This window comes from Phascolarctos cinereus, unplaced genomic scaffold, assembly GCF_003287225.1.
Source record: "Phascolarctos cinereus isolate Bilbo 61053 unplaced genomic scaffold, phaCin_HiC Scaffold_2;HRSCAF=192, whole genome shotgun sequence".
Taxonomy (NCBI): domain Eukaryota; kingdom Metazoa; phylum Chordata; class Mammalia; order Diprotodontia; family Phascolarctidae; genus Phascolarctos; species Phascolarctos cinereus.
Window position 1 is genome coordinate 42,827,963 of NW_027555625.1, and position 27,582 is coordinate 42,855,544.

General features: G+C 40.7%; 1 protein-coding gene across 1 annotated transcript in view; it reads left to right on the top strand.

Moving 5' to 3' along the window:
• Window positions 1-27,582, top strand: part of HYDIN (HYDIN axonemal central pair apparatus protein) — a 464,226-nt gene that overhangs the window by 241,585 nt on the left and 195,059 nt on the right. The window contains 4 exon segments of the mRNA XM_078149348.1: window positions 6,857-7,097; window positions 8,070-8,213; window positions 21,816-21,959; window positions 24,128-24,441. Of these exon segments, the coding sequence (XP_078005474.1) occupies window positions 6,857-7,097; window positions 8,070-8,213; window positions 21,816-21,959; window positions 24,128-24,441 (843 nt within the window).

The window sequence follows — 27,582 nt, forward strand, 5'->3', positions numbered from 1 at the left end:
TCCATAATGACATGTTGCCATGTGTGGGAATGCCACAGAGTATGCTAGCAGAGAGGCAAATACTTAGGGAACCTATGTGGCCCAGGAAGCTCATCCCACTAATGGGGTACCCTTATGGTAGTCCCCCTGAGGGCAGCGTATCTGCCAGAAATATTGGTTAACCTGGCTCTTTGGGACTTCAAAGGCCTAGGCTGGCACTCGGACTTAGGTTCCTCAAAGCTGTATCCCACTATGAATGACTGAGTCTCTCTCTCTCTCTCTCTCTCTCTCTCTCTCTCTCTCTCTCTCTCTCTCTCTCTCTCTCTCTCTCTTTCTCTCTCTCTCTCTCTCTGTCCCTATCCACCTGTCTGTCTGTCTCTTTTCCTGTTTCTCTCTCTCTCTGTCTGTCTCTGTCCCTGTCACACTCTGTCTATCTCTGTCTCTTTCTATCTCTTTCTGTCTCTCCTCTGTCTGTTTCTTTCTCTTTGTGTCTCTATCTCTCGCTGTCTCTTCTCTGTTTTTGTGTGTATCTCTCTGTCTCTCTCACTCACCCTCCTTTCTCTGTCATTCTCACACTTGCTCTTTTTACTTTTTTCCTTTAAAAAAAAATCTGAACTCAGCAAACACCAAATAAAATGAGTGTTTCCATAACCATTGTGGAAGAGGAGGAGATCGTGCACAACACTGTGAATCTGTTATATATAGCTTGCTTGTCTTTGTGGGTATACAATAAATTGACTTTATTACAAATTACAACCATACAACATAACTTTCAAAGCTGTCCTGTTTATCTGGGATTCCTTCTGGTTTTTCTTCTGTTCTCTTCTGATTTTATTTTTGGGACTCTATTCTAGTTCTGAATTTACCTCCAATCCCGCCCCTTAATTGAAAAAAAAAAAAGTAAAAACCTTATAATAAATAATAAAAAAAAGTCGAGCAAAACAAATTCCCACATTGGTCATGTCCAAGACCACATGTCCCATTCTGTGCCTTGAGCCGTCCCTTGTCTGTCCAGAGGCAGGCAGCATGGTTCATCATCAGGCCTCTGGAATCATGGCTGGTCATAGCACTTATTAGAGTGCTTAAGTCTTTCAGAGTTATTTTTCTTTACATTATTGTTATACTTATGTAAATGGTTTTCCTGGTTCTATTTGGGAGGTATCTCCTTAACTCTCTTTTCGAGGGCTAAAGCTTGTTCTTTCTAATTTCACTGCATTCAGTTTGGTAAATCTTTGTAATTGTTCATGAGAACAATTATTCATAATTTTATGGCACCTTTAGGTTTTCAGAACATTTTCCCTACAATAAACTTCTAATACAGATAGTGCAAACATCCCTATCTCTGGTTTAGGGATTAAAAAAAACTTGATCAAGATCACACAAATAGAAGAAGAGGAGCAGGGATTTGAACCCAAACCTTTGGGCTTAAATCCCATGTTTGTTCCACTGCAGTATAAGGTGACTGATATTAGCTGATCAGTAATGTCTCTCAGCATTAAAATGCTAGGCTTCCGTGCATCTCTCAATCACCTGCATGTGGATTCCTGTGGCAAATGTTGCCTCCCATGCTGACGTCACCTTTCTACCCAATCTACTTCAGAACTACTTTCCTTTGTATTTAGGATATAAAAATTCATCTTAACGGTAGGCTAAGTAAAGCATAATTATGAAGATAAATGGCTACTGCAGAAATCTAATTAAAAATACTTCCTTGGATTATGTTTCCCTTCTGTTTTCACCCTATAACAGTTTATTCCATCACTGAACTCAAGAGACCCATCCAGGCATGCAATGGCTGGTATCAGAATCTGGCCTCTAATGAGACAGATGAGGCTCATTTTCTCATACTTTTTGGTCCTTTATACCTGTACCCCAGTGCCCTGAAGAAAATTACTTAAACCTCTGGTGAGACTCAGGTCTCCCCAAGAAGGAGGGTAGAGAGGTACTCAGTGTACAATATGAATCAGGTGTGGGACAGCTATTTATTTACTCTGCAATCAATCAACCAAAAAAGTATTTATTAAACTCCTACATGCCAAGCCCTATGCTAAGTGCTAGGGATACAAATGCAAAAAATGAAAAAATCTGTACTCAAAAGGAGTTTATATTTTAATATGGAAGACAAGTGCAAATTATGTGTGTGTGTGTGTGCACATGCATATATTTACATTGTACATTACAAATGTACACATTTACATATATACACATTTACATATATACACATACATTGAGAGAGAATAAAAATGTAAAATTAAAGATACAAATGTATTTTTGCCAAAGGACATTTATTAAGCATTCACCATGGGCAGGCACTGTGCCAAATGCTAGGGATACAAAGAAAGACAAAAGATAATCCCTACCCTCAAAGACTTGCAGTCTAATGGGAAAGACAACATGCAAACAAATATATACAAACAAGCTATACATAGGATAAATTGCAAATGATCAATAGAGGTAATGCATTAGAATTAAGAGGGATTGGGAACACTTCCAGGAGAAGGTGGGATTTTCAAAGTAGATAAATACAAAGTAGTTTGAGGGGGGGAGGGCAGTAGCAGTTGGGGAATAACATTGCTTTATGCAAAAGATAGTTCTTGAGTGCATTTTAAAGGAAGAGAAGGACTCGGTGAGGTGGAGGTAAGGAGATTGTACATTCTAGACACGTGGGATTGCCAGTACTCAGGCTCAAAGACAGGAGATGTGAATGGGAAGTAGTTTGGCTAGCTCACTAATGAGGCTGGAAGGAAGGTTAAGGCCAGGCTGGGGAGGGTGACATAGATTTTCCTGAATTCAATGCCATTTTTCTAGCTATTATACCAGACTGCCTCACAAACCTAAATAGAATCCACAAGTCAACCTCAGGTTTTTATTCTAAAATGAATACAACCTTACAACCTGAGCATGCCATCAGAATTTTGTGTGGAGGGTGGCAGTCAGTCTTGTATGTCCGAGGATACCAGAGAGAGCTGCTGGGTCTAGTTGTCCAGTGACATCTCCATTTCATAACTGAGCCCCTTTCCTTGGTGACAAAAGGCTTGGAGCCCCAATATGGAATCCTTGTTCCCACCCTAAGTGGCTATGCCACTGTGGACAAGTCATTGAGCCTCTGTGTCCTTAGCTGTAAAGTGGGGTTCTTTATACCAGCACTGTCTACTTCACAGGGTTGTTAGAAGGGAAAGTGCTTTGTAAATCTTAAAAGGTAAGCTATGATGAGTTGTTATGGTGCACTGAATTTCCCAGAAGCCCCAACAGAAATGCCACAGATTCAGAAAGCCTTCTCTTAGAAGCTCATGTCACATGGTGAAATTTTGCTAGTTTGCTGTGGGAAAACATTCCAGCTCTCAAACCCTGTTTGGGTGTATTCACATTAAAAATCAATATGCCTGGCAATTGGTGTTTACTCACAAAATGAAATTAATTTCCTTTTGCTTACTTATTTCTCATGTGTGATTCTAGTCCTAGAATAATTAAGAAGGAACAGATGGAAGAAATTCACCCCCAGAGATTAGCATAATAGAAAGAAGAACTGAATAGGTCTATTTATATTTCTTGCTAAAGAAATAAGTTCAAGGAAGTTTCTATCAGCAAAAATCATCAAACCAATTAATCAATAAATATTTATTTAGCACCTGTTAGGCTGCAGGTTGCATTCTAAATTCTCTGGGATATACAAAGAAGATCCCTGACATCAACAAACTTACAAATTGCATTATATTGCTTGGACATGAGTTGTGGAAATAAAACCAGTCCAAATGACCTTCCTCCTGTGACATGTGAACAAGCTTGTCAGAAAGGCAAATGGTCATGATTTTCTTATTTAGGGCCAAATCCCAGTCAGGGTTGTTCAAGATTTATTCAACACAATATGACATAGGATCCTTTCCCAATGAATAATTACTTTTCTCCCCATTAAAAGCTGCATGCGCTTTGAAGACTGAAGGTGGTTTTCTCTGGAGTTCCAGTACTTCTGTTGAAAGAAGATAGAAACTAAAACCAAGGGCACCCCCTTTGGTCATTGCCCTCGGAACCTATTCCTCTGGTTTCTGTCTCAAAGCCAGTAACCCTCTCATACACATCTGGATGGTCTCTGATCGTACCCATCAAAATTTAGCTTCACTTGTAAAAATATGTAATCAGAGCAAAAGAGGGCATTGCACTTGGAATCAGGGCAGGCGCATGTTCAGATCCTATCTCTGAGAAGTACCAGCAGTACGACCATGGGCAAGTCACTCAGCTTCTTTGACACTCAGTTTACTCATCTGTGAAATGGGGGTCATAATACCTGCTCCCTGTCAGGATTAAATCAGATATATTGCATATAAAGCATTTTGCAAACTTGTAATTGCTTATAAGTGTCCGTTAAAATGACGTTGCAGAAATTATGCATGGTAGAATATAGAGCTCATGAGTACTATGCTATCTTTATCAAAATAATGAGCTTCATTGGACCCATGAATGGCCCATGGTCTTTCTTCCTTCCCCAGTACACACACACTTGCTCATAGCAGGTGTTTGATCAATATGAATAAATGAACTAATGAAAGAAAAATGACCTTTTAAGTGCTCATTATTTGCAAAGCACTGTGACAAGTACCAGGGATGCAGATAGTAACTTAATTTTAGCAAGCATATCATCTCATTGCTTTATATATACATACCTCAAATAAGCCTTGCTCCTTATTTTGCTGTACGCAGTTAATAAATGACTGCTGAATGTTGAAGGAGGGCAATTGGAATAAGAAGAAAAAGGCTTATTGTCCCCTGGGTCCCTCCCAAATTAAGGCATGTAATATACATTCAGAAAAAAAACAACCAAAGATTCAAATACGAGTCTCTTTCTTAGCGGTTTGCATGGACTCAAAGACTACTTTCTCAGTTTTGTACAGTAGGGCTAATGAGAAGCTTCATGGTTTGAATTTCCCCTTAGACTGTGATCCAGAGTTGCCAGGGCATTGCTCAGGCAGGATAAGCCAAACACCACAATCACATGCCAAAAAGAAAGGAAGAAAAATCAACCAAGAGGCCAGACCCTAGCTCTTGAAGCAGTGGGTAGAAGTTGGAAAGGGAAAGATCAAGGCTTCCCAAAAGGGAATTCTTCTACACAAGAATCGTTCAGCTTGGAAAGTAATGGGTCCGCATCACTGGGCATGTTCAAGTAGAGCCTAGATGACTGTTTTTTCAGAGTTGTTACAGAGGAGATTGGTGTTCAAAGAGAAACAGGCAAGACCAAATGATCACCGAGATCCCTTGCAGCTACGAGTTTCTGTAATTTTGTTGTTTAGGGCTGCAAAGGCCCTAGTCTAACCTCCTCATTTTAGAATGAAAAAATGACTTGTCTAAGATTACACAAGGTGGTAAATGACAGAGCCAGGATTAGAACCTAGATCTTCTGATGACCATTGTGATGTTTTCCTATAATCATGCCACAATGTGTAAATACTAGCTTATATTTAAATAATATATTGATGTTTACAAAGCACTTTCCTCACAACTATATGAGCTATGTAGTTCAGGTCCTATTATGCCTATTTCACATATGGAGAAGCTGAGGCTCAAAGGAGCTCAATGAGTTGCTCATGGCCACACAACTAGTAAGTGTCAGAATTGAGAGTTGAACCCAGGACACCTGACTTCAAGTCCAAAGCTCCCTTTATTACATCACACTGCCTCCCAGGGCTGAGTGATTTAGTTCAGTCTTCCCGAAATTTCTGAGTAAAAGCAAAATTTATTATAAGGAGATTTCTTTTTTTAACAAAAAAAAAATACTCTTGTCCACTATCCCTATGGTTTTAACCCTGTTGGGGGAGGTGAGGTATGTGTCTGTATTTGCACACAAACACGGGTTTAGGTATGAGGGAAGAGCCTGTAATCTGAACACACCCTCAACTCAGTTAATATGGTCATAGAAGGTCCAGAATTTGATTCACATGAGTTAATGAGGTGCTAAAGCAATGATCTAGATGTGCCTATGTCCTGATCCCTTTATGAGGTGTGAAGACCTGTCTGATTGAAACAAGAAGGGAATGATAGGTTGGCTGAGCAAACAAACTAGCCATACCTAGAAGGCCGTTAATTAGCTAAGCAGGAGGAATTTCAGCAGCTAGAGAATCAGAGAGAGTGCAAAGCAGCAGCTGTCTGGGGGGAGGAGGGAGGAAGGAATTTGACTTTCCTGCCCCTACCGCACAACCACTGTATAGGGGGTGGTTTAAAGGAAAGCCACAGAATCAATAGAAGATATTTTATCCACCAGAGAGCAAAGACATACACTCTCCCGACAGACCTTGTCGCAGAGAGACATTCATTCAAGAGCTGATTCAGTGAATTCAAGGATTCGCCTTTATGAATCACAACCCCTGGCATCTGAGAAGATGGTCAAGCTATGAAAAGGAACAGGCCAGCAGAGATGCTGCACCTAAGGGGAATCTGTATTCAGTCTCTACAGAGAAGCAGGACTTTGAGGTCCTGTAGTACCTGGGCTTATGTTGACTTTGCCCAACTTGTATCCTACATACCCATGTGCCTCACACATGTGTTGTTGAGTTTGGGCCCAGTCTTTCCATGGACACTGTGCATATTTGTGGGAAAGTGCATCTCCAGTTTATTGGGGAACATTTTTATTCCCCAAATACTGCAATTTTTACTATGCCATCTTACTAAATGCCTTTGCTAGGAGCTAATTGGGTCTGCTGGTTTGACTCAATGGTAAGCACACTGGTAAGAGTTCATGAGCAGTAGGATGAGTTCTGGCCCACAGAATTACCCCCAGAAGCCTAAGCTGTGAGTAAGTTAGGGGAGTGAGCCTAGATGGGATGTTACAGAGTGATACAGAACACCCCATGCAATCTATAAGTCCCTCGTGTTTCTGCAATCTTTATAGTGTGGACCCCTACTTCTACCACTTAAAACTGACCAACAAAGGACGCCGATTCCACCAGCTCTTCTGGATGAATGAAGGTTTCCATCAGTATCAGAAGCAAAGAAGGTCAAATGTTTCCACTGACAGTGCACAGGTCTCCAAACCAGATGGCCCCGTGTTTCAGGTCCACCCTGTCAGAATGGAGATGAGCCCAGGCCAAACGTCTGAACTGGTGTTGGAAGGATTTTCTCCTGTTCCTAAGGTAAAAACAAAAGACACACAGTAAAAGTCTTTTACTTTCCTCCCCCAAAAAGCAGCTGTTATGGGGATTTCTTAAGGAAAGTTTAGAAAATTAATTTCTGATTAATTTAATTAATAGTAAAGAAAATCATTTCTTTCAAGGATTGGTTTGGAGCTATGACTTACTACAGCAGCATCAATTACGTTCATTGCTCGGGCCCTGCTGTGGGTCTCCTTGTTTCTATAGCTACCATCAACCCTCCTTTAAAATGTCAATTAAGGAAGTGTGTGACTCCTGGAATAAGCAATCAGTTACTGAATCTTGCAAACTGTTAGGAGGACTCTGGTTGGGGGAACATCTGTTGTTGTATGTCCTTCAATCTCAAAGAGCACCATGACACCAGAGAGGTGATGCCACAAGTTGAGAGTGAATTGGATTTAAGTGAGGCAGAGCTGTGCAAAGTCACCAGCCTCACTTTCTCCTCCAGAGCCATCTCGGTCCAGTGGCCAGATATAGATCAGGACAACTGGAGATGGCCTCCTGGTGGGACATCTAGCTTTTAGTCAAAGCCATTGATCCATCTATTTCTTCTATCATACTTTACTATATAAGATTAAAAGTAATTAAAATGAAGACATTTATTGTGCTATACACACACGTGTATGCGTACACACACGCACACCAAGTTAAAAACTAATACTGATTCACATGTCTATAGCATTCTACTGTACACTAATCACTTTTACTAACAACCCTGACAAATATGTAGGGCAAGCTTTTTTATACCCATTTTACAGATGAAGAAGACAAGGCTAAGGGGCTAAATTCTGTCAAAGAAGAAATACTTGAGTGCAACTTTTAGAAAATATTATTTTGTTATATTTCTCATTCTAGTCAATACCCTTTACTGGTTTGGCTTAGGGATCAGTGGCAGTGAAATGAAAGGCTTATCCAATTCTAGCTATTCTCATCATGTCTCAATCTTGTACACAGGTAGTCAAAGAAAGGCTAGTGTGTTATGCCATCATAGGAGGAAATGTAAGGAAGACACAGATCATGACAGTCAATGTCATCTGCGAGTTCATTGCACCCATTATACAGCTCTCAACAAAGCAGATCATATACCACCTGGAAAAGGTCAGTGCATGGCTTAATGTGTGTGTGTAACAACTGACATCCATCATATTTGTACATAAATTTTTATTTCAGAAAACAAAACAGTAGTAGATTAATACAAAACCTATACTTTGGATTGTTTTGAAGCCTCAATTTTGATAAAACCAAAATTTCATGTCAGAACATACAACCCTCTGGTATGTAAACTCCCACGAAAATTACATTTAGAATATTCTATTGTTGGTGGAAAATAGCAAAATCAAAAGATCCCATGTTCACTAGAAATGTGTTTTTTTCAATCATTTCATCCTTACTAGGTTACAAGATAATGAACACTGGGTAGATTTGCTGTCTGGAATTTTGAAAATTACTCACTCATACTTTTTTGGACGAGTATTGTAGGCTAACCTTCACCTCTTCTTTTGTTGTTGTTCAGTTATGTCCTACTCTTCATGACTCCATTTGGAGTTTTCTTGGCAGAGATACTGGAGTGGTTTGCCATTTCCTTCTCCAGCTCATTTTATGATGAGGAAACTGAGGCAAACAGGGTGAGGCACGCTTGCCCAGAGTCACACAGATAGTAAGGGCTTGAGGCTAGATGGGAGCTCATGTCCTCCTGACTCCAGGCCTGGCACTCTAAACCAATGCTCTATCCAAATGCCCTTTCCATCTTCTACAGAAAGCCTTTCCCAGCCCCTTTTCATGCCAGTGACTTCCCTTTGTTAATTATTTCCTATTTATCCTGTATATAGCTTGCTTTGCACATATTTGTTTGCTTGTTCTTTCCCCCATTAGATTATAAGCTCCTTGAGGTCAGAAAGTGTCTTTTGCTTCTTTTTGTATCCCCAGCCTTAGCATAGTGCCTGGGACACAATAGGGTCTTAATAAATGTTTATGCCCTGCAGAATGGGCAGATGAGAACAATGTGTTCCAATAGCCATGAAGGCTGATGATTCAGGCGATGCAGAGTATTTAGAGTCTGATCAGACATTGAAGATGCCAAGGCCATCCACTACATCCCAGGGCATTGTCAGTCATCCTGACATGTCCTGCCACTGGACTTTGATGACTCTGGAAGAGAGAGGGAGGCTGAGGACTTTGTGCAGCTCTGCCTCACTTAAATATAATTTATCCAGGAGTCAAGACATTACCTATGCTCTCATTGGTCCTCTGAAAACGAAGGACAAATCACATTGAATGGTTGATTGAATTTGGCCTAGTCCAGCAGGTTCACAAGGGGTTTTTTCCCTTTTTAAAAAAATTCAATAGGCACTGGTAAGTCATACAATCTAATTAAAACTATTTTAATAATTGATATAAATATATAATAAAGGAATAGGAAGAACATAAAACACTCCACTTCCAAAGTCACTGAAATACCTACTAAAAGAAGCAAGCTGAAAGCCATTCAAGCTCAGGAAAATATTTGTGACAACCTTCCTCACCCTTAGGCTAGTCTTTTATAATTTAAACCATTGGCTGTGCCACATCAGCCATTGGATTGGCCAGGGGACTGACTGAGCAGAGGGCTGGCCAGGGCCACAATAGGCAAAACAGCCCCAAGAGTTTGCCAAAGATCAGACTACATTCCCCCTCACCCTCAGTAAGGAATACTAAAAGTTTCATCTAAAGCAATATCAAAACAACCCTAAAGTTAGGAGAGGAACTTAAAATAAAAAGAAGACATTAAAAAACCAATGTAAATCAATTTTTAAAGTAGGAAAATTATGTAAAGGTCAATTTATAAAAATCTTTCGGGACAAAATAATCATGAGAGCCAGGGACAGCGCCAGGAACACCAGGTCCAGCAAATGGATGATAATACATCCAGAATTGTCACCAATTCCTGTCACTGGTCTAGACCATTTGATGCCAGACAGTTAAGAAGTCACAAGACTCTCATGGGCAATCTGTCCCAGGGCCTCTATTGATATTAGCATTCAACTTGCCCACCATCCATTTAGTGTTCCAAGGCCTTACCTCCAAAATCTTCACCTTTCCAGAATACATATCAAACCAAATAATACCAAGTTTGGGTCCCATTAGATACTTCTACTGCGGAACTACCATCTTCCTTGGAAGTTGAATTTAAAACTTTTTATCTTCATCCAAAGACTTAAATCCCTATCAAGTAGGTTAAAATATCTTCAAGTAAACTACAATTAAAAAATAAGTTTATGTTTCCCATCCTTGTTTTCTCCATCACTCTTTCCAAGGTCATCCAGATAATAGGTGGCAGAGCTGGGATTCGAGCCCAGGCTGACTCCAAATCTGGGATTCTCTCCACCATGCTGCCCACCACGTGCTCTCTGTGACTGAAACCTCCCGAGTCTTCTTTTCATTCAGGAAATCAATCAGTAGCCAACAAGCATTGCAGCAGTACTTACTTGGTGTAAGGTGCTGTGTCCTAGGCACTGGGGATATGTCCGTATGGGGATATGGGGGGAAGGACACAAATGATGTAGAAGACCAGAAAGGAGACTGAAAAGTATCAGCTCAGTGCTTAGGAGGAAAGCTACAACAGAGAAGCACAAAAAAACTCAGAGAGCAGAGACCATTCAGAGGAAATGGGTGGCCAAGCCATAAAGGTAGTTTGAGAAGGATAAAGATTAAGAAAAGTCTTCTGATTAAGCGATCATTGGAGACCTTGCAGAAAGTAGTTTCTGTTGAATAGTGGATCCAGAAGCTGGACTGAAAGAGGTGGAGACATGAAAGAGGTAGATATATGGATGCAGCAAGCATAGACAGCTTTTCCTAGAAGTTTGACAATGAAAGGAAGGAGAAACCCATGTGAGGTAATTGTAGGGTTAAATGAAAGGGTTTGGGTTTTTTTTGTTTGTTTGTTTTTAGGGATGGAGAAGACCTGGACATGATTGAATGTAGCAGGGAAGAAGTGGACAAGGAGAGGTTGGAAATTAGGTAGAGAGATGGGACAATAGCAGAGGCGAGCTCCCAGACATGGGAGGTCATGGGATCAAAGGCATAAGCAGAGAGATTAGCATTGGCAAGAAGGGCTCTTTCTCTGAGGCTGGCACAAAGGGGAAGAGGATGGAAGGGAGGGCAAGGAGATATAAAGTGGGAACTCAGGCAAGGGAGCTCAGGACAGATGGCCTCGTTTTTTAGTGAAATATGGGGTGCTATCCTTTGGTGGGGCAGGGGAAGGAGTGTGGAATAGGTGGCTTGAGAAAAAGGAGATTGATTTTTTTGTATGTGATTGCTCTATTTGTGGTTGTCCCATTTCTCTTTAAGCATCTGAAAAAGTTACTACCCGTACTGGATGTATTTACTTAGCCTAGCAGCTCCTTAGAGGAGCAAAAATGGCCAGAGCTAAGACTAAAGATACTTCTTCCACTTCTGGGCAGACTAACACCACAAGATGTAAATGAATCTGGGTGCACAGAAACAGAGAGGAGACTATTGCCAACAGCCATACCACCCCTGAATGATATATTTTTCTGAGGTAACTCGGTGGCAGATGGGGGGCACGGTGGATGGAGTCAGGAAGACCCAAGTTTGGGTCCTGCCTTAGATACTTACTGGCTATGTGACCTCGGACAAACTCTTTTACTTCTCTCAGGCTCAGTTCTCTCAGCTATAAAATGGGGAGAATAATAACAGCTACCTCCCAGGTTGCCATGAAGATCAAATAATATATGCATGCCCCGTACTTTGCATTACTTCAAGTATGCACTGATAGCTAGGTGGTACAGTGGGTAAGAGGGCTGGACTGGAATCAGGAAGATAAAATTCAAATCCTGCTTCAGACATTTACTGTGTGACCCTAGACAAGTCACTTAACCTCTGTTTGCCTCAGTTTTTATAACTGAAAAATGGGAATAATAATAACTCCTGCCTCCCAGGGCTGTTGAAAGGATCAAATTAGGTACCATATGTACGGTGCTTTGCCAATGTTAAAGCAGCATATAAAAGGCTAACTATCAATAGAAGCCATATAAATCCTCGCTATCATCATCCTCATCGTTATTAATGCCACCATTATAATCATCATTGTTATTATTTTCTGATATGCATTCTGGCTACATTCTGCTCTTCTCATGGTTGTGGAACTGCACAACAAGAAGTTAGTGAGGAGTTAAAGGGACCCTGTGTCTGCATCAGAACCACGCATGCAATAGACTGCCAATTGTGTGGTGTCCCCAGACTTGGATAAGGCTTACCAGAGGCAGAATAGATACCTTCCTTCCCAGCTTAAATTATTTCAGCCATCCTCTTCTTCTCCAGAGTAATCTCTACTGGCACTGACCAATGAGTAGTGTGTTCCCTGACTACACTCGCCTGTCACCCAGTCTTTCAGTTGTGAGTTGGAGGCTGGCATCTTCATTGGCTTACGCTATGTGGGAACAAAACTTGAGCCTAGTCCAGTCATGCCAGCAGCAGTTTTAGTATGACATAGAAATCCTGGAGGAAGTATTCTGGGTTTGATTGCAACTATCATGTGGGAAATGAGCAACTTTTTCAAGTACTAGAGAGCCACCTGGAGGAAACAGGGTCATCCTAAAAAGAAGTGAGTGTGGTTGTCATCAGAGGATCAGTCAGCATCAGGACTGGTTCCGCACTGGGGTAGTGGACAGAACCAAAGATCAGAAAATTGAAAAGTGTTGTGCGATCTTTATAGCTAAGTAAGGGAAGGATTACTGGTGGTGATATTGAAGATGGAGAAGCCTTGTTATTGGTACCAGTATAGTTGATTAAACCAGCCTATTTCAGGTCAGGGAGATCTGAGTTTAGATACTTCCTAGCTATGTGACCCTGGGCAAGTCATTTAATCTGTTTGCCTCAGTTTCCTCAACTGCAAAACAGGGATAATAGTACCTATCTCCAAGAGTTATTGTGAGAATCAAGAGATAGTATTTGTAAAGCCCTTAGCACGGTACCTAATATGCAATAAGCACTTAATAAATGCTTCCTTCTTTCCTTCCTTCTATGTTCTAGTAGGCTTTCGATGGCTCACAGAGCAATCCAAAAGTATAGAATGAGACCCACGTGAGCATACAAGACATAGGAAGAATACCACCGCCTTCATCATCCCTTACTTCTTCCCTTTCAACCCCACTTTCTACTACATGAAACTTTTCCCATTACTTCCCTCCACCCCAAGTCTTGCATTTACTTTGAATCTATTCTGCACACATGTGCCTAGGTACAAGTTGTCTCTCCCAACAGGACACAAGTTCTTAAGGTTAGAGACTTTCACTTTGTCCTTTTCTTGTCGGCACCTAATGGAGGCCCTGATACACAGCATGCACTTAAGAAATATTTACAGAAACTCAATTACCTGGGTTTGCTAAGGTCTTACTTCACCAACCTAGGGGTGTGATTGGGTCTTCTCCCAGGAGACTCACTGTCAGGAAAGCATCTGAGCAGTGTGTGTGTGTGTGTGTGTGTGTGTGTGTGTGTGTATGTGTGTGTGTCTGTGTGTGTGTCTGTGTATGTTTGCGTGTTATATATGTATGTGTGTATATGTATGTATGTATACATATACATAGAAGTACAGACATACACAGAGACATCTGTCTGTCAATCTATCTATCTATCTATCTATCTACCTATCTACCTATCTCTTTCTGTTTCCTCCCCTGGGGCTTGATATTCTGTGGCAGGATTTAGTTCCATGCCTATGTGAAGAGAGGTCCATGTTCTCCCGTCCTTCAGGCTCACAGCCTAGGAGCCATCCTGGATGCTTCACTCTCTCTCATGCCCCACAATACCAATATGATGCCAAGGCCTGTCAGTTTCACCTTCACAGCATCCCTCACACATGTCTCTTCTCTCCTCTGCCACTGCTGCTATGCTAGTGCAGACCCTCATCCCTTCCCCCCCCCAGATTATTGCCAAAGCTTCTAGGAGGGGTCTGCCTGCCTCAGCTCTCTCCCCAGTCTAATCCATCCTCCACTCAGCTGCCAAAATGATCCTCCTGAAGTACAGATCTGATCACGTCAACCCCCTACTCAGGAAATTCCAGTGGCTCCAGGAGGAAATGCAAATGCTCTGTTTGACATTCAAAGCCCTTTATAACCAACCTGACTACCTTTCTAGTCTTCTTCCACCTCACTCCCCTCCACATACTTGACCCTGGCCTCCTGGCTGTCCCCACAAGCAAGACATTCTTATTCTCAGCTCCAGACATTTTCCCTGGAGTACCCCATGCCTGGAATCTTCTCCCTCCTTATCTCTGCCTACTGGCTTCCCTGAAGTCTTTAAGCCTACTACAGTCCCTAGAATCCCACATTCTACAGGAAGCCTTTCTCCAATCCCTCTTAATTCTAGGGCTTTCCCTCTTTTAGTTATTTCCTATTTATCTTGTATGTATCTAAGCTTCTTCAGGCCAAGGACCATCTTTTGCCTCTTTTTATATTCTCCACTGCTTAGCACAGTGTCTGACACATAGTAGGTACTTAAATGTTTATTGACTGACTGGTACTTAACATCCTAGAAAACCCAAGGCATTTTGGGGAAGGATAGATTTTCAATCATTCTTTTGTAAGGAAAATTCGTAGAGGAATCTGCAAGTCATCTGGAGAATCCTTCTGTTACTTGGTTTCCAATAACAGAACTTCTGAGACAACTCATTCTATTGGTGGTTTCTATTACATAAATGTGTGCTATTATTTTATCATGTTCTCTATTTCTGTTATTGAGCTTATAGCACATTGTAACTATTAAATTATTCTTTGAGGTGACCGGAGATGATATTCACAGGCAGTGATTTCAAAGATTTTGAGAATGTTGCATTTCCTCTAAATGCAAAGGCTCACTTAACAGATTTCTTTATAGCCCTTGAAGAATGCATTAGCATGTGTCCAAGATGCATCTTTAATCTGTTGTATAAGAGTGACTTGGAAGCAATTCACAGTCTGTTGGAGACCTTTAAAAAATCTGTCCTTTAATGTTAGACTTAATGAGAGACAGATATTTGCCATAATGGATTCTCAATTAAGAAATACCTTTTTTTTTTAAGTGAGGCATTTGGGGTTAAGTGACTTGCCCACAGTCATACAGCTAGGAAGTATTATGTGTCTGACACTGCATTTGAACTCAGGTCCTCCTGACTCCAGGGCTGGTACCCTAGCTGCTGTGCCACCTAGCTGCCCCTAAAAAATACCTTTTGATAAGATGAGTTATATCAAGAGATGAAAACATGGTAAATTGGAGCCCTATAGTTATATGAAGACTTAAACTTCTAAATTATTTGGGTAACCTAGGCAAATCATTTTTTGGAGGTCTACAGATAGAGGCTGGTTATAGTGAGAATTCCTTTCACATGCTGGCTGCTGAGGTTGCTGCTTACTCTCCAGTTCTATGATTTCGTGACATCTCTAGGTTTCTCAGGGCTTTGGCTATCTCATTGTAAAAGTGAAAGAACCAGCCTTCTGGTGACATCATCAGCCCTAGGACAAAGCCTCATGCAGGAATTTTGCCCTGGTGAGGCCCCAGACAAAGTGATGAGGAAATTTAAGTGTGTGTTGCAGGGGCAAATGGAGGTGGTATAAAAGAAAGGGGTGTGATTGTGACTCTTGCCTTAGACTTAGACCAAGCTGGTGGAGCTGGAGCTGAGCGAGAAAAATCCTGCTGGGGACCAGGAACGTCTGTTGCCACCCAGTAATCAGGAAAAGGCTTTTCTTGTTATGACAAACCTAAGCAACGTGTCGGCCCTTCAAGGATCTATGACTCAGCCCAACACAGACCGTGCCTCTCCTCTGACTTAGAAAAGGACAGTTGGTGAACCACATTATGGCCCAAATGCTGATCATCCTGTAGCCAGCCTAGTGCTGAGCCTTTCCCGACTTACACAAGTTAGTTCTCGTCTTCTAGGCATGGACTGAGAGCCTTTCCAGCTTGGTAGCAACTGCCGCATTCTGCATTCCAGTGGCCTTGAGAATCTGGCATTGCCTCCCTGGCATCACAGTCAGATTTTTGTGGTGATACCTAAGGAAATAAGAGCATAATGCTGTACTTCTATAGCATCATTAAAACTCTAAATCACAATTCATTTGGGTTTTAGAAGTAACCGTCCAAATCCATTACAATTCAACCCTACTCTTTCTATCATGTGTAAGAAAGGAATGAAGGGGGAAGAGGGGGATAGGAAATAGAGCCTCGATTTGGGATAAGGAGCTAAATATTCTTAGAGACTACAAAAGCACCATAGATGAAAACCCTCTGACAAATTCTGAATTATTTTACATTGTAAAAAAAAAGAGTCGTAAAGAGAACTCTGTGGTCCTGTTATCTCTTCCATATAAGAATGGAAACAATGATTTTGAGCAGGAAAATGACCAGCAATAGTACTTAATCAGTTTGAGCCATTGTTTTCATCTCTTTATACCTTGATGGCATATGAATCTTTTTTAAAATGTACATTTTTTTTTGCTTGAACATGCACAACTTAATTTTTATCGCTAGATAAAATATTGAACAAATAATGAATTGTGGTAAACACTAGAATTGACCCTTTACTGATTCTGCTTTGCCTTCTTTGATGCATTTCTGTTAACAGTATATCTAGGCATTACTGTCCCTTCTCGTTTCATCCCTCCTTGTTGGGGTAGCATTGACTTGTAGTGTCCAGTTTCATGAAATACTATTTCACTTCTCCCTCACCCTCTCTGTCAGTCCTTCAGACATAAGCTAGTTCTGTGTCCCTTTCAAGGGATTTCCCCCTCCAATCCCTTGCTTTTGCTTTTTTCAATGACCCTTACACTAAATGCTACTTTAGATTTATCCCCCTCCTTCAATCATATTAACATCGACTTATCCTTGACTACTTATTTGCATTCAGTTCTGTAATATCTTATATAAGTTTCATCTCCTTAGTCGATTTTCACATCAAAGTCTCTGCCCTGTTCTGTATTTCTCCTTGGGAAAACAGAGTTTCAGACCTCATTGAAAAAAGCATTTTTTCTCATAATAGAGTGTGCTCAATTTTGCAGCATAGGTGATCTTTGGGGGCACAGGTCAACTTCATTAATTTTTCAGTATATTGCAGTCTGTACTCTTTCAATGAGTAATCATGAGCAATTCAAATTAGTGCTGTTGATAATTGTCCATTGCTCCTCCTGGCTGTTTGCAAGACTCTCTCCTTGACTTTGAAGCTCTAGAACTTGGTGACTACATTTCTGGGAGAGTTAAATAGAATTCCTCCTTATTGGCTTCCTGTGATTTCTATCGATTTGCACTCTACCCACTCTGCAATTTTCATATTTCTTGGCATATGGTAGTTAGACTTTATTTCTTTGTATTTTCTGAGACCTGTAATTCCCCGATTTCCTCATTAAGCTCCATTTTCTAGCTCTCTAGCTGATTCAGTTTGCAGTGGTTGGAGGTCTTCTTCTAGTATTACATTTTTTAAAGATCGCTCTTTTTTCTTTCATCTCTGATTTGGTTTTCTACCAGAGTCATGCTCAGTCAGTCTTCAGAATCCACTGCTTCATTGAGATTTTTCACTCTCTTCTATTTTATCGCTTCTTGTGTATGTCTTCTTGAATTCACCTTTCAGATTCTTCCTTCCAATCTTATATGTACCAACTATTCCTATATATCTCTTACTGTAAGTCAACACCATTCTGAAGGTTCTTTCGATATGCCCGCTCTCTCTTCTAGGTATTTCCTTATGGAGATCTTTATTTTTATAGTAGCATTTGTTTATTATATTGGGGTCTCTTTACTGCCTATTAATTTTTTTTCAATTTTTCTGTTATCCTTTCCTTTTTGCAACACTTCAACAACCTCGATGCTATGTTTAATTTCTGCTTGCATTTTGTTAGCAATAAGGATGCTGAAGGGTGTCAGTTTTATTATTCAGCATCTATTATGTCTTGATATTGAAATTTTAATTGTGTGCCACTAAGTTATGTATTTTGCCTTGTAATTTTCTGTTCAAGGCGATATGCTCCAACTTTATGATGACAATAGCACCCTTATAGAGAATGCTTTCCTGTTTTCCCCAATACCAGCTGTTTAATCACTACCATTCGCAAGTCAAAGAAATGCACCCACATCTATGTAGCACCGAAAAGGTCATCTCAGAAGCCGACAGATAGTCTGTGTCATGGTGTCCAGTGCTAAAGGTAGAAAATGTTCCCTACTGAAAGTTGGGAGATAAGCCTCCCAGGTAGAGGAGGTCAGTCTAAAATAGGATGGATTGTTTTTATGTTGACCCCTTCTCATCATTATACTCCATATGGCTCTAGGCCAAAGCCAACTGGATATGACTTTTGTTTTTATCTGGAATATGCCAGATCATCCTTCTGGGAAGGTGACCAGGCAGACATTTCTCCAGGCCATAGTGGGTCTGCTAATTTAAAAGCCAGATGGTACTAATACTTATTCCCAAATCACTGAACTGAGAATTACAAGTTCAAAGCAAGAATTTGTATCACTGTGTTAGGGGTGGATAATCTAAACCCTGGTGTAACAAAAACTCATGAAGGTGAGCATGATACAGTATGACTAAGGAACTTGTAAAGCTCAAAGGTTTCCATTTCAGTCCTTTTCCTGATTTGGTCTGTAACTCCAACCAAAACCATCTTGTATGCATTATAGGAAGAAAAATGTATTATACTAACTTGGAAATAGTCACAGCCTTGTTATAAGGAAAACTTTCAAAATTAATATTTTCAAATATTTTGCAAACAAAAAATATTACACATCTATTTTATATGTTTTAGTATAGAAACCCAAGGCTGTAATTAGAAGCCAATTATTGGATATTTTGCCCATTTTATTGATACTTGGATTATTTCCCAGGGGGACCATGAAGGAAGAAAAGAATTCTACTGTCACTATCTAATTTACCAGACTTTCTCTTATGATGTTGTCATTATTACTGCAACCACCACTGCCCTGACCATCAAAGTTATTTATAAGGCCTTTCCAGTACCTGTAAGTTATATCCATAATTTGAAGGTTAGCACACATCTATTCTGGTATTCTTAAAGAAAATAAAACTTATTTTTAAATTATTTTATTCAAAGGACTTAATTTCATAGTATGTCTGTCAGTGATGTGAAGAACCATTTTAGAAAAGGAAAAAAACTAAGTCATCCACAAGGGAACATGGCTGATTCATGCTGTATCAGCCAGTCAGTGACAAGGCCAGAAATTGGATGCAGATTTTCTGATTCAAATGAACCTACCTCTGACTAGCCTATCCTGATTTCAGGCCTATTGTTGGTTATAAAAATGAAGGAGTTTGTTGAACAAAGCTGGCATTGTGTGTACTCATCACTCTCAGATATTTAGATGAATATGGGATTGCACCAAGGTGGGCATTCCCTCCAATGCTATGGATTACCACATGTCTATGCCTGCTTATTCTCCATAACTCTTGCCTGTGCCCACCCCTGTATTAATACCTAATGTGTTAGGGGACTTTCTTGCCTTCTCTTGACCTCATGAGAATAAGGCACCATGAACAGAGCACTGAGCTTCAAGTCAGGAAGACCTGAGTTCAGATGTGGCCTCGGACACTTCTAGATGTGTGAGCAAGTCATTTCATCTCTGCCTCAATTTCCCTAACTATAAAATAGGGGTAATAACAGCATCAATCTCTTGGGGTTGTTGTAAGGATAAAATTAGATAATATTTGTAAAATGCTTATTAAAGTACCTAGCACAAAGTAAGAACTTAATAAATGTTAGCTATCATCATCATCATCATCATCATCCCTAATTCTCCCTATGTGACCACATTCTTTTTTGGCCATATAGTTCTTGGATGGTATAGTATAATCCAGTTATCCTTAGTAATTCCTTGTTTTTATGGTGATGCAGCTTGCTCCCACCTACCATACTGCCTCTCCTTTTCCCTTGGAAGGATGCTTATTTTCAATTCATTGGAAGCTATAATGTCCCATGACTTACAAGTCATACAGACATACAATACCAGCAGCATATAGGTATTAAAAAGATATGCCTTTTTTCAGAGTGATGTTTGAGTGTCATTAAAAAGAACTTTTCCATTTCCTAAAGACAGTCCAGCCCACCCTCCTCTTCTTCAACTCCAGGCCTTCCTCACTGTTCATTTACCATGTCAGTAAATGAGTTCCATGGGAGTGACTGCATATCGAAGTCTGAATGAGTGGCAGTCTTCATCCGTTTGCTTTTTCTTGTATTTGTTAGGAATGATTCTTTTGAGTGATTCTAGATCTATTCCAGGAGGCTCTGTAGCATTACAGGGCTTGATTCAAGCAGCCCAGATAGAGGAGGTCAGTCTAGAATAGGATGGATTGTTTGCATATTGATCAGTATTATCCATAAACAGGAGGATCTAGAGGACCTCACCCTCTATAGGAAATCCCTCTTCAACTTGGACTCTGCACTAGTTCTCCTCCATGACAGAGGCAAATACTTTTGAGTATCATGGGTCTTCCCATTTTTTTCTCTCCTGAAATTAAAAACATTAAAACATTAAAAAAATTAAAAGTTATCTTCATCATTAGAACTTTCAATCAACCTCATAAATTTTCACATGTTCACTGGAGACATCTGTTTGGAGGAGAGCCTTTAAAATGGAATCCTGCTCTACTGAATTAAATGCTTCCTCATAGTCAATAAACAATAAGCACCATGGGATCTTATATTTGATATGTCTTTCAGCCAATTATGTGATGGTAAATATGGGGCTTACGATGGAACATCCCCTGTGAAATCCTGCCTGTTCCTCATCAAAGGTACTCTTGAAGTATCAGGAGACTATTTTTGTAAAAATTGTAAAGAAATGGGAAAATAGCTATGTGTCAGTAGTTGTCAATGTTCTCTTGGTCTCCCTTTATCGTAATAGGTTCTATTTTTTCTGTTTCTTTGGTGTCTTTCCTCCCTGTAGATCCCTTGGGACTCCATCCATGGGTGCTATCACAGTTGCATCCCCTCCACCACAAACTTCCTCTGTATAGACTTGGTCTAGCCCAGCCGCTTCTTTCATCTTTGTCTTCTTCAGCACCATCTCTAACACCTCTATGAGCAGATCTAAGACCACGATGTTATAGTACAGGCGTGGTGACTCCTCTGTCCTTGATGGTAACAAACGTTACAAAAATCTTTGCAGATATTTTCTGTCTTTCATCCATTTGTCATCCCGGTTTTGTCCTTAAATTCCCTTGGAATGCCTTGGCTCAGTTGGGTCTCCCAGCCAAGTTTTGCTTAAACTAGGTTCACCCTCCACTGCGTCTCTCTGTTTTGTGAGGCTATACTGCTCATAATCTTCCACCATCCTTCTTTGTAAGATTTTATAAATGAGTATACGTTTTAAACTGATTCTGCTTTTGGCTGCCATATCTCTCTCCTTTGCAAGTAAAAGAATTTGCTGACTAACGCATATTTTAGATCTTTTGGTCTTCCCATTGGGACAGTTTATTTACATCAGGTAAACTTATGCCTGAAGTTATAATCTAGGTTGACTTCCTTTCTTCTCTCCGTATGCCATTTGCTTTAAAAGGTCTGATTGAAGATATGATTGCATGTTATGTGCCCTTTCCCTTTTTCTTCTGGTTTTGTATTAATTCTGACTTTGTTCCACAAGTTGGTAGCTGAGCAGGACACAGACAGCTGATGCGTTTGCCTACTCATTAATTTTGTTTGTTGGGTTTTTTTCCCTTTGATGCAGGAACCTCAAAGTGAGTTGCAGGCAGAATTCAAGCCTCTTACCCTAAAGAACATCTCTTCTCTGCCAGTCCGGGTGACACTGAGCACCAAAGAGCCCTTTTACCTGTGCGACCTGGACCACTCCCTTCTGTACCAGCCCTGTGGGGTGAGCAGACAGCACCCTTACCTGATGGCAAGCACTTTGGGGTTATGCGGGCAGTGAAAAAAAACCCGTGAGCCAGACCAACTTCATTCTGTCGGCTCTCAGAATATTAAGGGGCCTCACCTACTCTCTACTCGAAGCCTTCTGCCATATGTCCAAGGAGTGACTCTTCATTTTTAACCTAGTATTGTGCAGAGGGACCCTAGCCAGTAAGCATATAAAGCTGAAAGTTGGAAATTACCTCTCATAAAAATCTAGCCCAGTCAACAGGACATTTATCTAAAAACCTGGAGTTCTCTATGATGCCAGTTTCATTGCTGGCATGATTCAGGCATAGTGGGCACATTATGCTCTGCAGATACTGTGGTCCCTAAGGATTTTGTCTAAAATGTTGCCACGCCATTTCTAGCAGTAGGACACAAAAGATGGTTGGGGGCCTGGCTTTCGACTCAGAATTAGTTAGAGAAGCTAGTCTATAGGATGTACTTAATAAACGTTGATTGAGCGGTAGTCATTATCTGGAACTTTCATCAGATAATCAGTTTTACTACCTAGAACCACCTTGAAGTGGACCCTTAAATGACCCAGTTTTAAATGACCCAGCTGTGCCTTGCTCTAAAAGCAGCTTGATTATTAAGTGAGTAAGTGATTCATTCAGTGTTTACTATATGGCAAGCTGTGTGTGAAGGCCTGGACATACAAACTGAAAAGGGAGATGGCCGCTGCTTTCCAGAGCTCACCTGATAATCAGAGGATACAAGGAAAGGAGAGGTTAAACCATAGAGAGAACTGCGTTATTGTTTTGTTTATCATCAAGACTTAAAACTTAAAAACGTTAAAGTGTACCTGCTTACATTGGAAAGCCAGTCAATAAATATATGCCAGCACAGCCAGGTGGTCCTCCATTTTACAAGAAGGGTTGTGATGGGTGACTCCCTGCTCATCCGGTTGGTATCATGACATATTTTGAAGGATGAGAGTGCAGGGGTGTCCTGGAGAAGCCCTGCCCACACAGATGGCAAGGGGAGGAGAGGCCCTGCAGATTGGAATGAAGCAGAGGCATGGGGAAAGGGCTGTGGTAGGGTAGGGCTAGAATCCAGCTGCAAAGGGGAAAGGAGTAGGAGCTATTAGTGGAAAGGCTAGGGAAGAGAGAGGGTTCTTCTGGTACCTAGTAGAGTCTGGCCACGATCAGGTAATGGACCTGCTCCTGCTCTACTGCCTCTGAAGGATTTCTTGAGCCAAGATGGTGCAGGCTTTGGGCCATGGGAAAGTGGAACCAGGTAAAATTTAGGGAGTGGGGTGAGGAGAAAGAAATCATCACGTCCAGCCTTTCCTATGGGAAGATTTTACTGTGGACATTGGAATTCAGAAGAACATAAAATATTTCAGTCCAATAAGATAAAAAACAAATACATTCTAAAGAAGTAACTAAAGAGTATAGTAATCCCTTCAAACCCTCCAGAAGATTGCTGAAAGCCCATACCACGAAAACCAAGCTACAGACTTAGGATCACAGACATTAGCTAAGAATTTGAATGACCTAATCCATTCTTTTAGGGACCATTCCCCAAATATTTTTTTTATTGATCCTTTGTCAAATCTGATTTTAAAAGTCTCCATCAATTAACTTGTCCTCATTTTCATAGAAAGAACATGAGGCAGCTAGGCGATATGTGCATAGAGTGTTGGACTGGGAATTGAAAAGACCAGAGTTCAAATCCTGCCTCAGAAGCTTGCCAACTGGGTGACCCTGGGCAAATTACTTAACTTTTTTTGCCTCAGTTTCCCCATCTGTAAAATTGGGATAATAATAGCATCAAATTGCAGGATTGTTGTGAGGATCAAAAGAATAAATGTGAAGCAAATATAAAAGTGCTATGATAATGCAAGCTGTTATTATTATTTAGTTCTGCATTTTTCCTTCTATACTTGTCCCCTTTATAATCTTACAATTCTTATTACAATCTCATCCCTTTAATTTCCCATGCCTATATTTCTTTATAGTAGGCTTTCTTTTTCTATTGCAAAATAAGATGCAAAACAGATTTAGTTGCATTAAACTTTTGTTGGTCAGTGTGTGGTATGATGGGAAATAGTCTGAGGATTGGACTGTGTTTCTTAGAGCATTAAAATGCATGGTATAAAAAGTGGCTAATGTTTCTTATACACAGCCTTTGGAAATGGCAGTTGGGGCGGAGAAGAAATTGATGATCAAGTTTGACCCGTGCATCCGAAGTGATTTAAACCAATGGGTAGCCGAAGAAGACCTGACCATCAAGTATGTCGAGCATCCCCAGGTGGACTATATGAGCCTAAGGGGAGAAGTTCATTTCCCTAACCTCACCTTTGAGACCATGGAAGTGGACTTTGGCTGCATCCTGAACGACACAGAGGTGATTCGATACATCCAAATGGTCAACTGCAGCCCCCTGGTGGTGAAATTCCGATGGTCCTTCCTTGTAGATGACAGTGACAACCAGATAAGGTAGTGTCTGGCCTGGCAAAGCCTGATTCTCTACTTTTTGAGTCTCTCCTCCTGTCTTCTCTTTCTTATTTGAGGTTTGAGCCTGCTTTGCTATGGCCCGTGTCTTTGTCTTTCTATGAATCATTCCAGATCCAGACAGTTGATTTAATGAAATCTCTAGAAGCACCACATTTCAACTAACTGAATTCAGTGGCATCCATGAGGGTCTAGGTGCAGTTATAAGGATTGTCTTTATAAGGATGCCCCTGATGCTACTGAGGGTTGGGAGGAATGTCTGTGTGTGTTTGGAGAGTTCCTCCAGTAAGCTAATCAACCACGATGAATGAATTCATCAGACCAGGTGACTCTCACTCACTTACTCTCCAAGTGGGAAGAGATCTCAGAGGTCATTAAGTTCCATGTTGAGTTACGTGCTTTAAGTTGCAGCACTGACTGGTCACTGTTCTCCTAATAATCCTACTAAAAATTTCTTTGAGCCCCAATCCCGACTTTTAAGAACACAGTTGTTGTTAGCTGTTTTTCAGTCATGTCGGACTCTTCATGACCCCAGTTGGGGTTTTCTTGGCAAAGACACTGGAGTGGTTTGCCATTTCCTTCTCCAGCTCATTTGATAGCTGAGGAACTGAGGCAAACAGGGTGAAGTGACTTGCCCAGAGTCACACAGCTAGGAAGTGTCCGAGGGCAGATATGAACTCAGGAAAATGAGTCTTCCTGCTTCCAAGCCCAGTGTTCTATCCACTGTGCCACCTAGTTACTGGTAGTGAATAACTATTTATGTAGCACTGATATGTGCCAGGCACTGTGCTAAGTACTTTTTATAAACTGTCACAAAACCCCTGTGATGTAAATGCTATCATCATCCCCACTTTATCGTTGAGGAAGGTGAGGCCACCAGAGGCTCAGTGACTTGGCTACAGTCACATAACTAGGAAGTATCTAAGACCAGATTTGAACCCAGGATTTCCTGACTCCAGACTTAACACTCCATCTACTGTACTACCAGCTGCCTCCTACGGTAGATGCATTAAATCTAAGATTCTTTGATTTTTATAAAGAATAGCCAAATGAGAATAGAGAAGAGAAAAGTAGAATTTCTGATATCAGTTTTTGGAGGTAGCCCTCTTGTTAAGTTAGGTTTTAATTCAATTAAAATCTAATCCTGAATTTTGTTTTAATTTTGGAAATAATCTTTTGGGAGTAAAAAAAAGTCCTCCATTTCAGACATTGCTGGGTAAAATTATTCATCTCCTCCTGTGTCCACTGGGGTATTGGTGTTTCTGAATATGTCTTTCTTTTCTTTAGGCAACTCAAAGGCAGAATCAGTTTTCAGATTTTAATTAGCCTGACCTTCATTTCAAATGCCCATCATATTATGAAGGCACTTCATACTCTCCCGACTTGTTAGTGCTTCTGTGTGATCCCCATTTTATAGCTGACAATCAGAGCCCGTTCTTCAGCTCTGTGCTTGTTAATGAAGCAATCATGAGCTCTCTCTGGCGTCTCCAGTGGGTACCTAATGACCGTCCAAGGCCGTGCTTGGAGTGCTCAGCTGGCCCTCACTGGAGCCTCCCACACATCAGGATGCTCATTAAGTGGCCCAGAGAAAACAGGAGCAATGTACCATAGATGGTTTTTGTTTGGCATTTAAATATTGTCAATATTTAACATCTTAAATAGTTGTCGGAAAGCAAGTCAGTCTGGCGTAATGGGCATGACCCATCTCGTTCTGTGGAGTGATATTGATGTAGCACAGCTTAATGAGTTTTTTCCAACTGGGGCCAAAGGACATTCTTTCTTTTTCTTTGGATACACAGGGCCTGCAATTAAAATTGTGACATTTAAAAACTGTATTTGGCCAAAGCTACATTAAAATACCTAGCATGGCATCAATTTGTGTCTGCATAAATCGATTTAGAGCTCTCTCCCTACCCTTTTTGATACTGACTGCCATGGGGACATGGGGAGTTTGCACATGAACACATACAGAAATTTGGACAGGAGAAAGTCTCTCTTCTGAACCAAGTGGAAGGCTTTTCTGCAACTGAGCCTCGTTCCTTGGCTCCTGCCATCAGTTCTTCCACCTTGGCATTGCAATCAACAGGCATTATCAGAAGCATTTGGTTTATGGGTCTTGAAGGAGAAAAGTAAGTAAGCAACAGTCTCATTTTTCTTCACAGTAGAGAGAAGAAATAGAATTTTATATTTAATAAATTGGAAACAGAAACCCTAGGTTCTGTCCTCAACTCTGCCATTGCCCATTAATGAGACAGTGTTAGTGTTGAAGCCGATTATTTGACATCCAGAGAGGAACTAAGAGCTCTTGTAGGTGAACTGGCTCCTCTACCTCTTTTCAACCTGGGAACGTGTCAGTTGGTCTGTCGAAGTCTTTGTAAGCAGAAAAGGAGACCCTGGTCATGGAAGAGTATAATGAACCCTGAGCATATGGGAGACATGAGTCCTGGGTTTTAATCTCAGTTCTGCTCTATGTTGGTTGATAACCTTGAACAAGTCACTTTCTTTTTCTGGGTCTCCGTTTCCTCATCTGCATAAGGAAGGGCTTTGACTGAATGCTTTTTAATGGCCTTTCCAGCTCCAAAGTTCTATGATGTCATGAATAATGATAATAACCATAACAACAATATTGGTAACCTATTAGGTATTAATCATTGATTGATGATTTGACAGTACTTTGGCCATCACCCAAGAAATAACTATAACTATAAATGTACATATTTATGAAAACTTTCCAAATCATTTATTTGGTTTTTTTTCAATGTAAATAATCTTAATTCATCCAATTTCTCCTCATAGGTCCTGATTTTCAACCCTTATAAAGGGCTTTAAATTCCAGAGGGCTTTCTACCTGTTTCTTTCTGTGACAGGGAGCCACTGGAGTTTACTGAAAAGGGAGAAGAGGGTGACATTGCCAGATCTGTACTTTAGGAAAATCACCATGGAAGCTGTGTTAAGGATGGATTGGAGAGAGAGGGGAGACTTGATGCAGAGAGGTAAATTAGGAGGCGAGAGGTGATGGATGCCCGAACAAAGACAGTTGCTGTATGAGGGGAAAGAAAGGGGCAGATGGGAGCAATGTGGAGGTAGAAACGATAAGATTTGGCAACTGATTCAGTGACAGCCTTT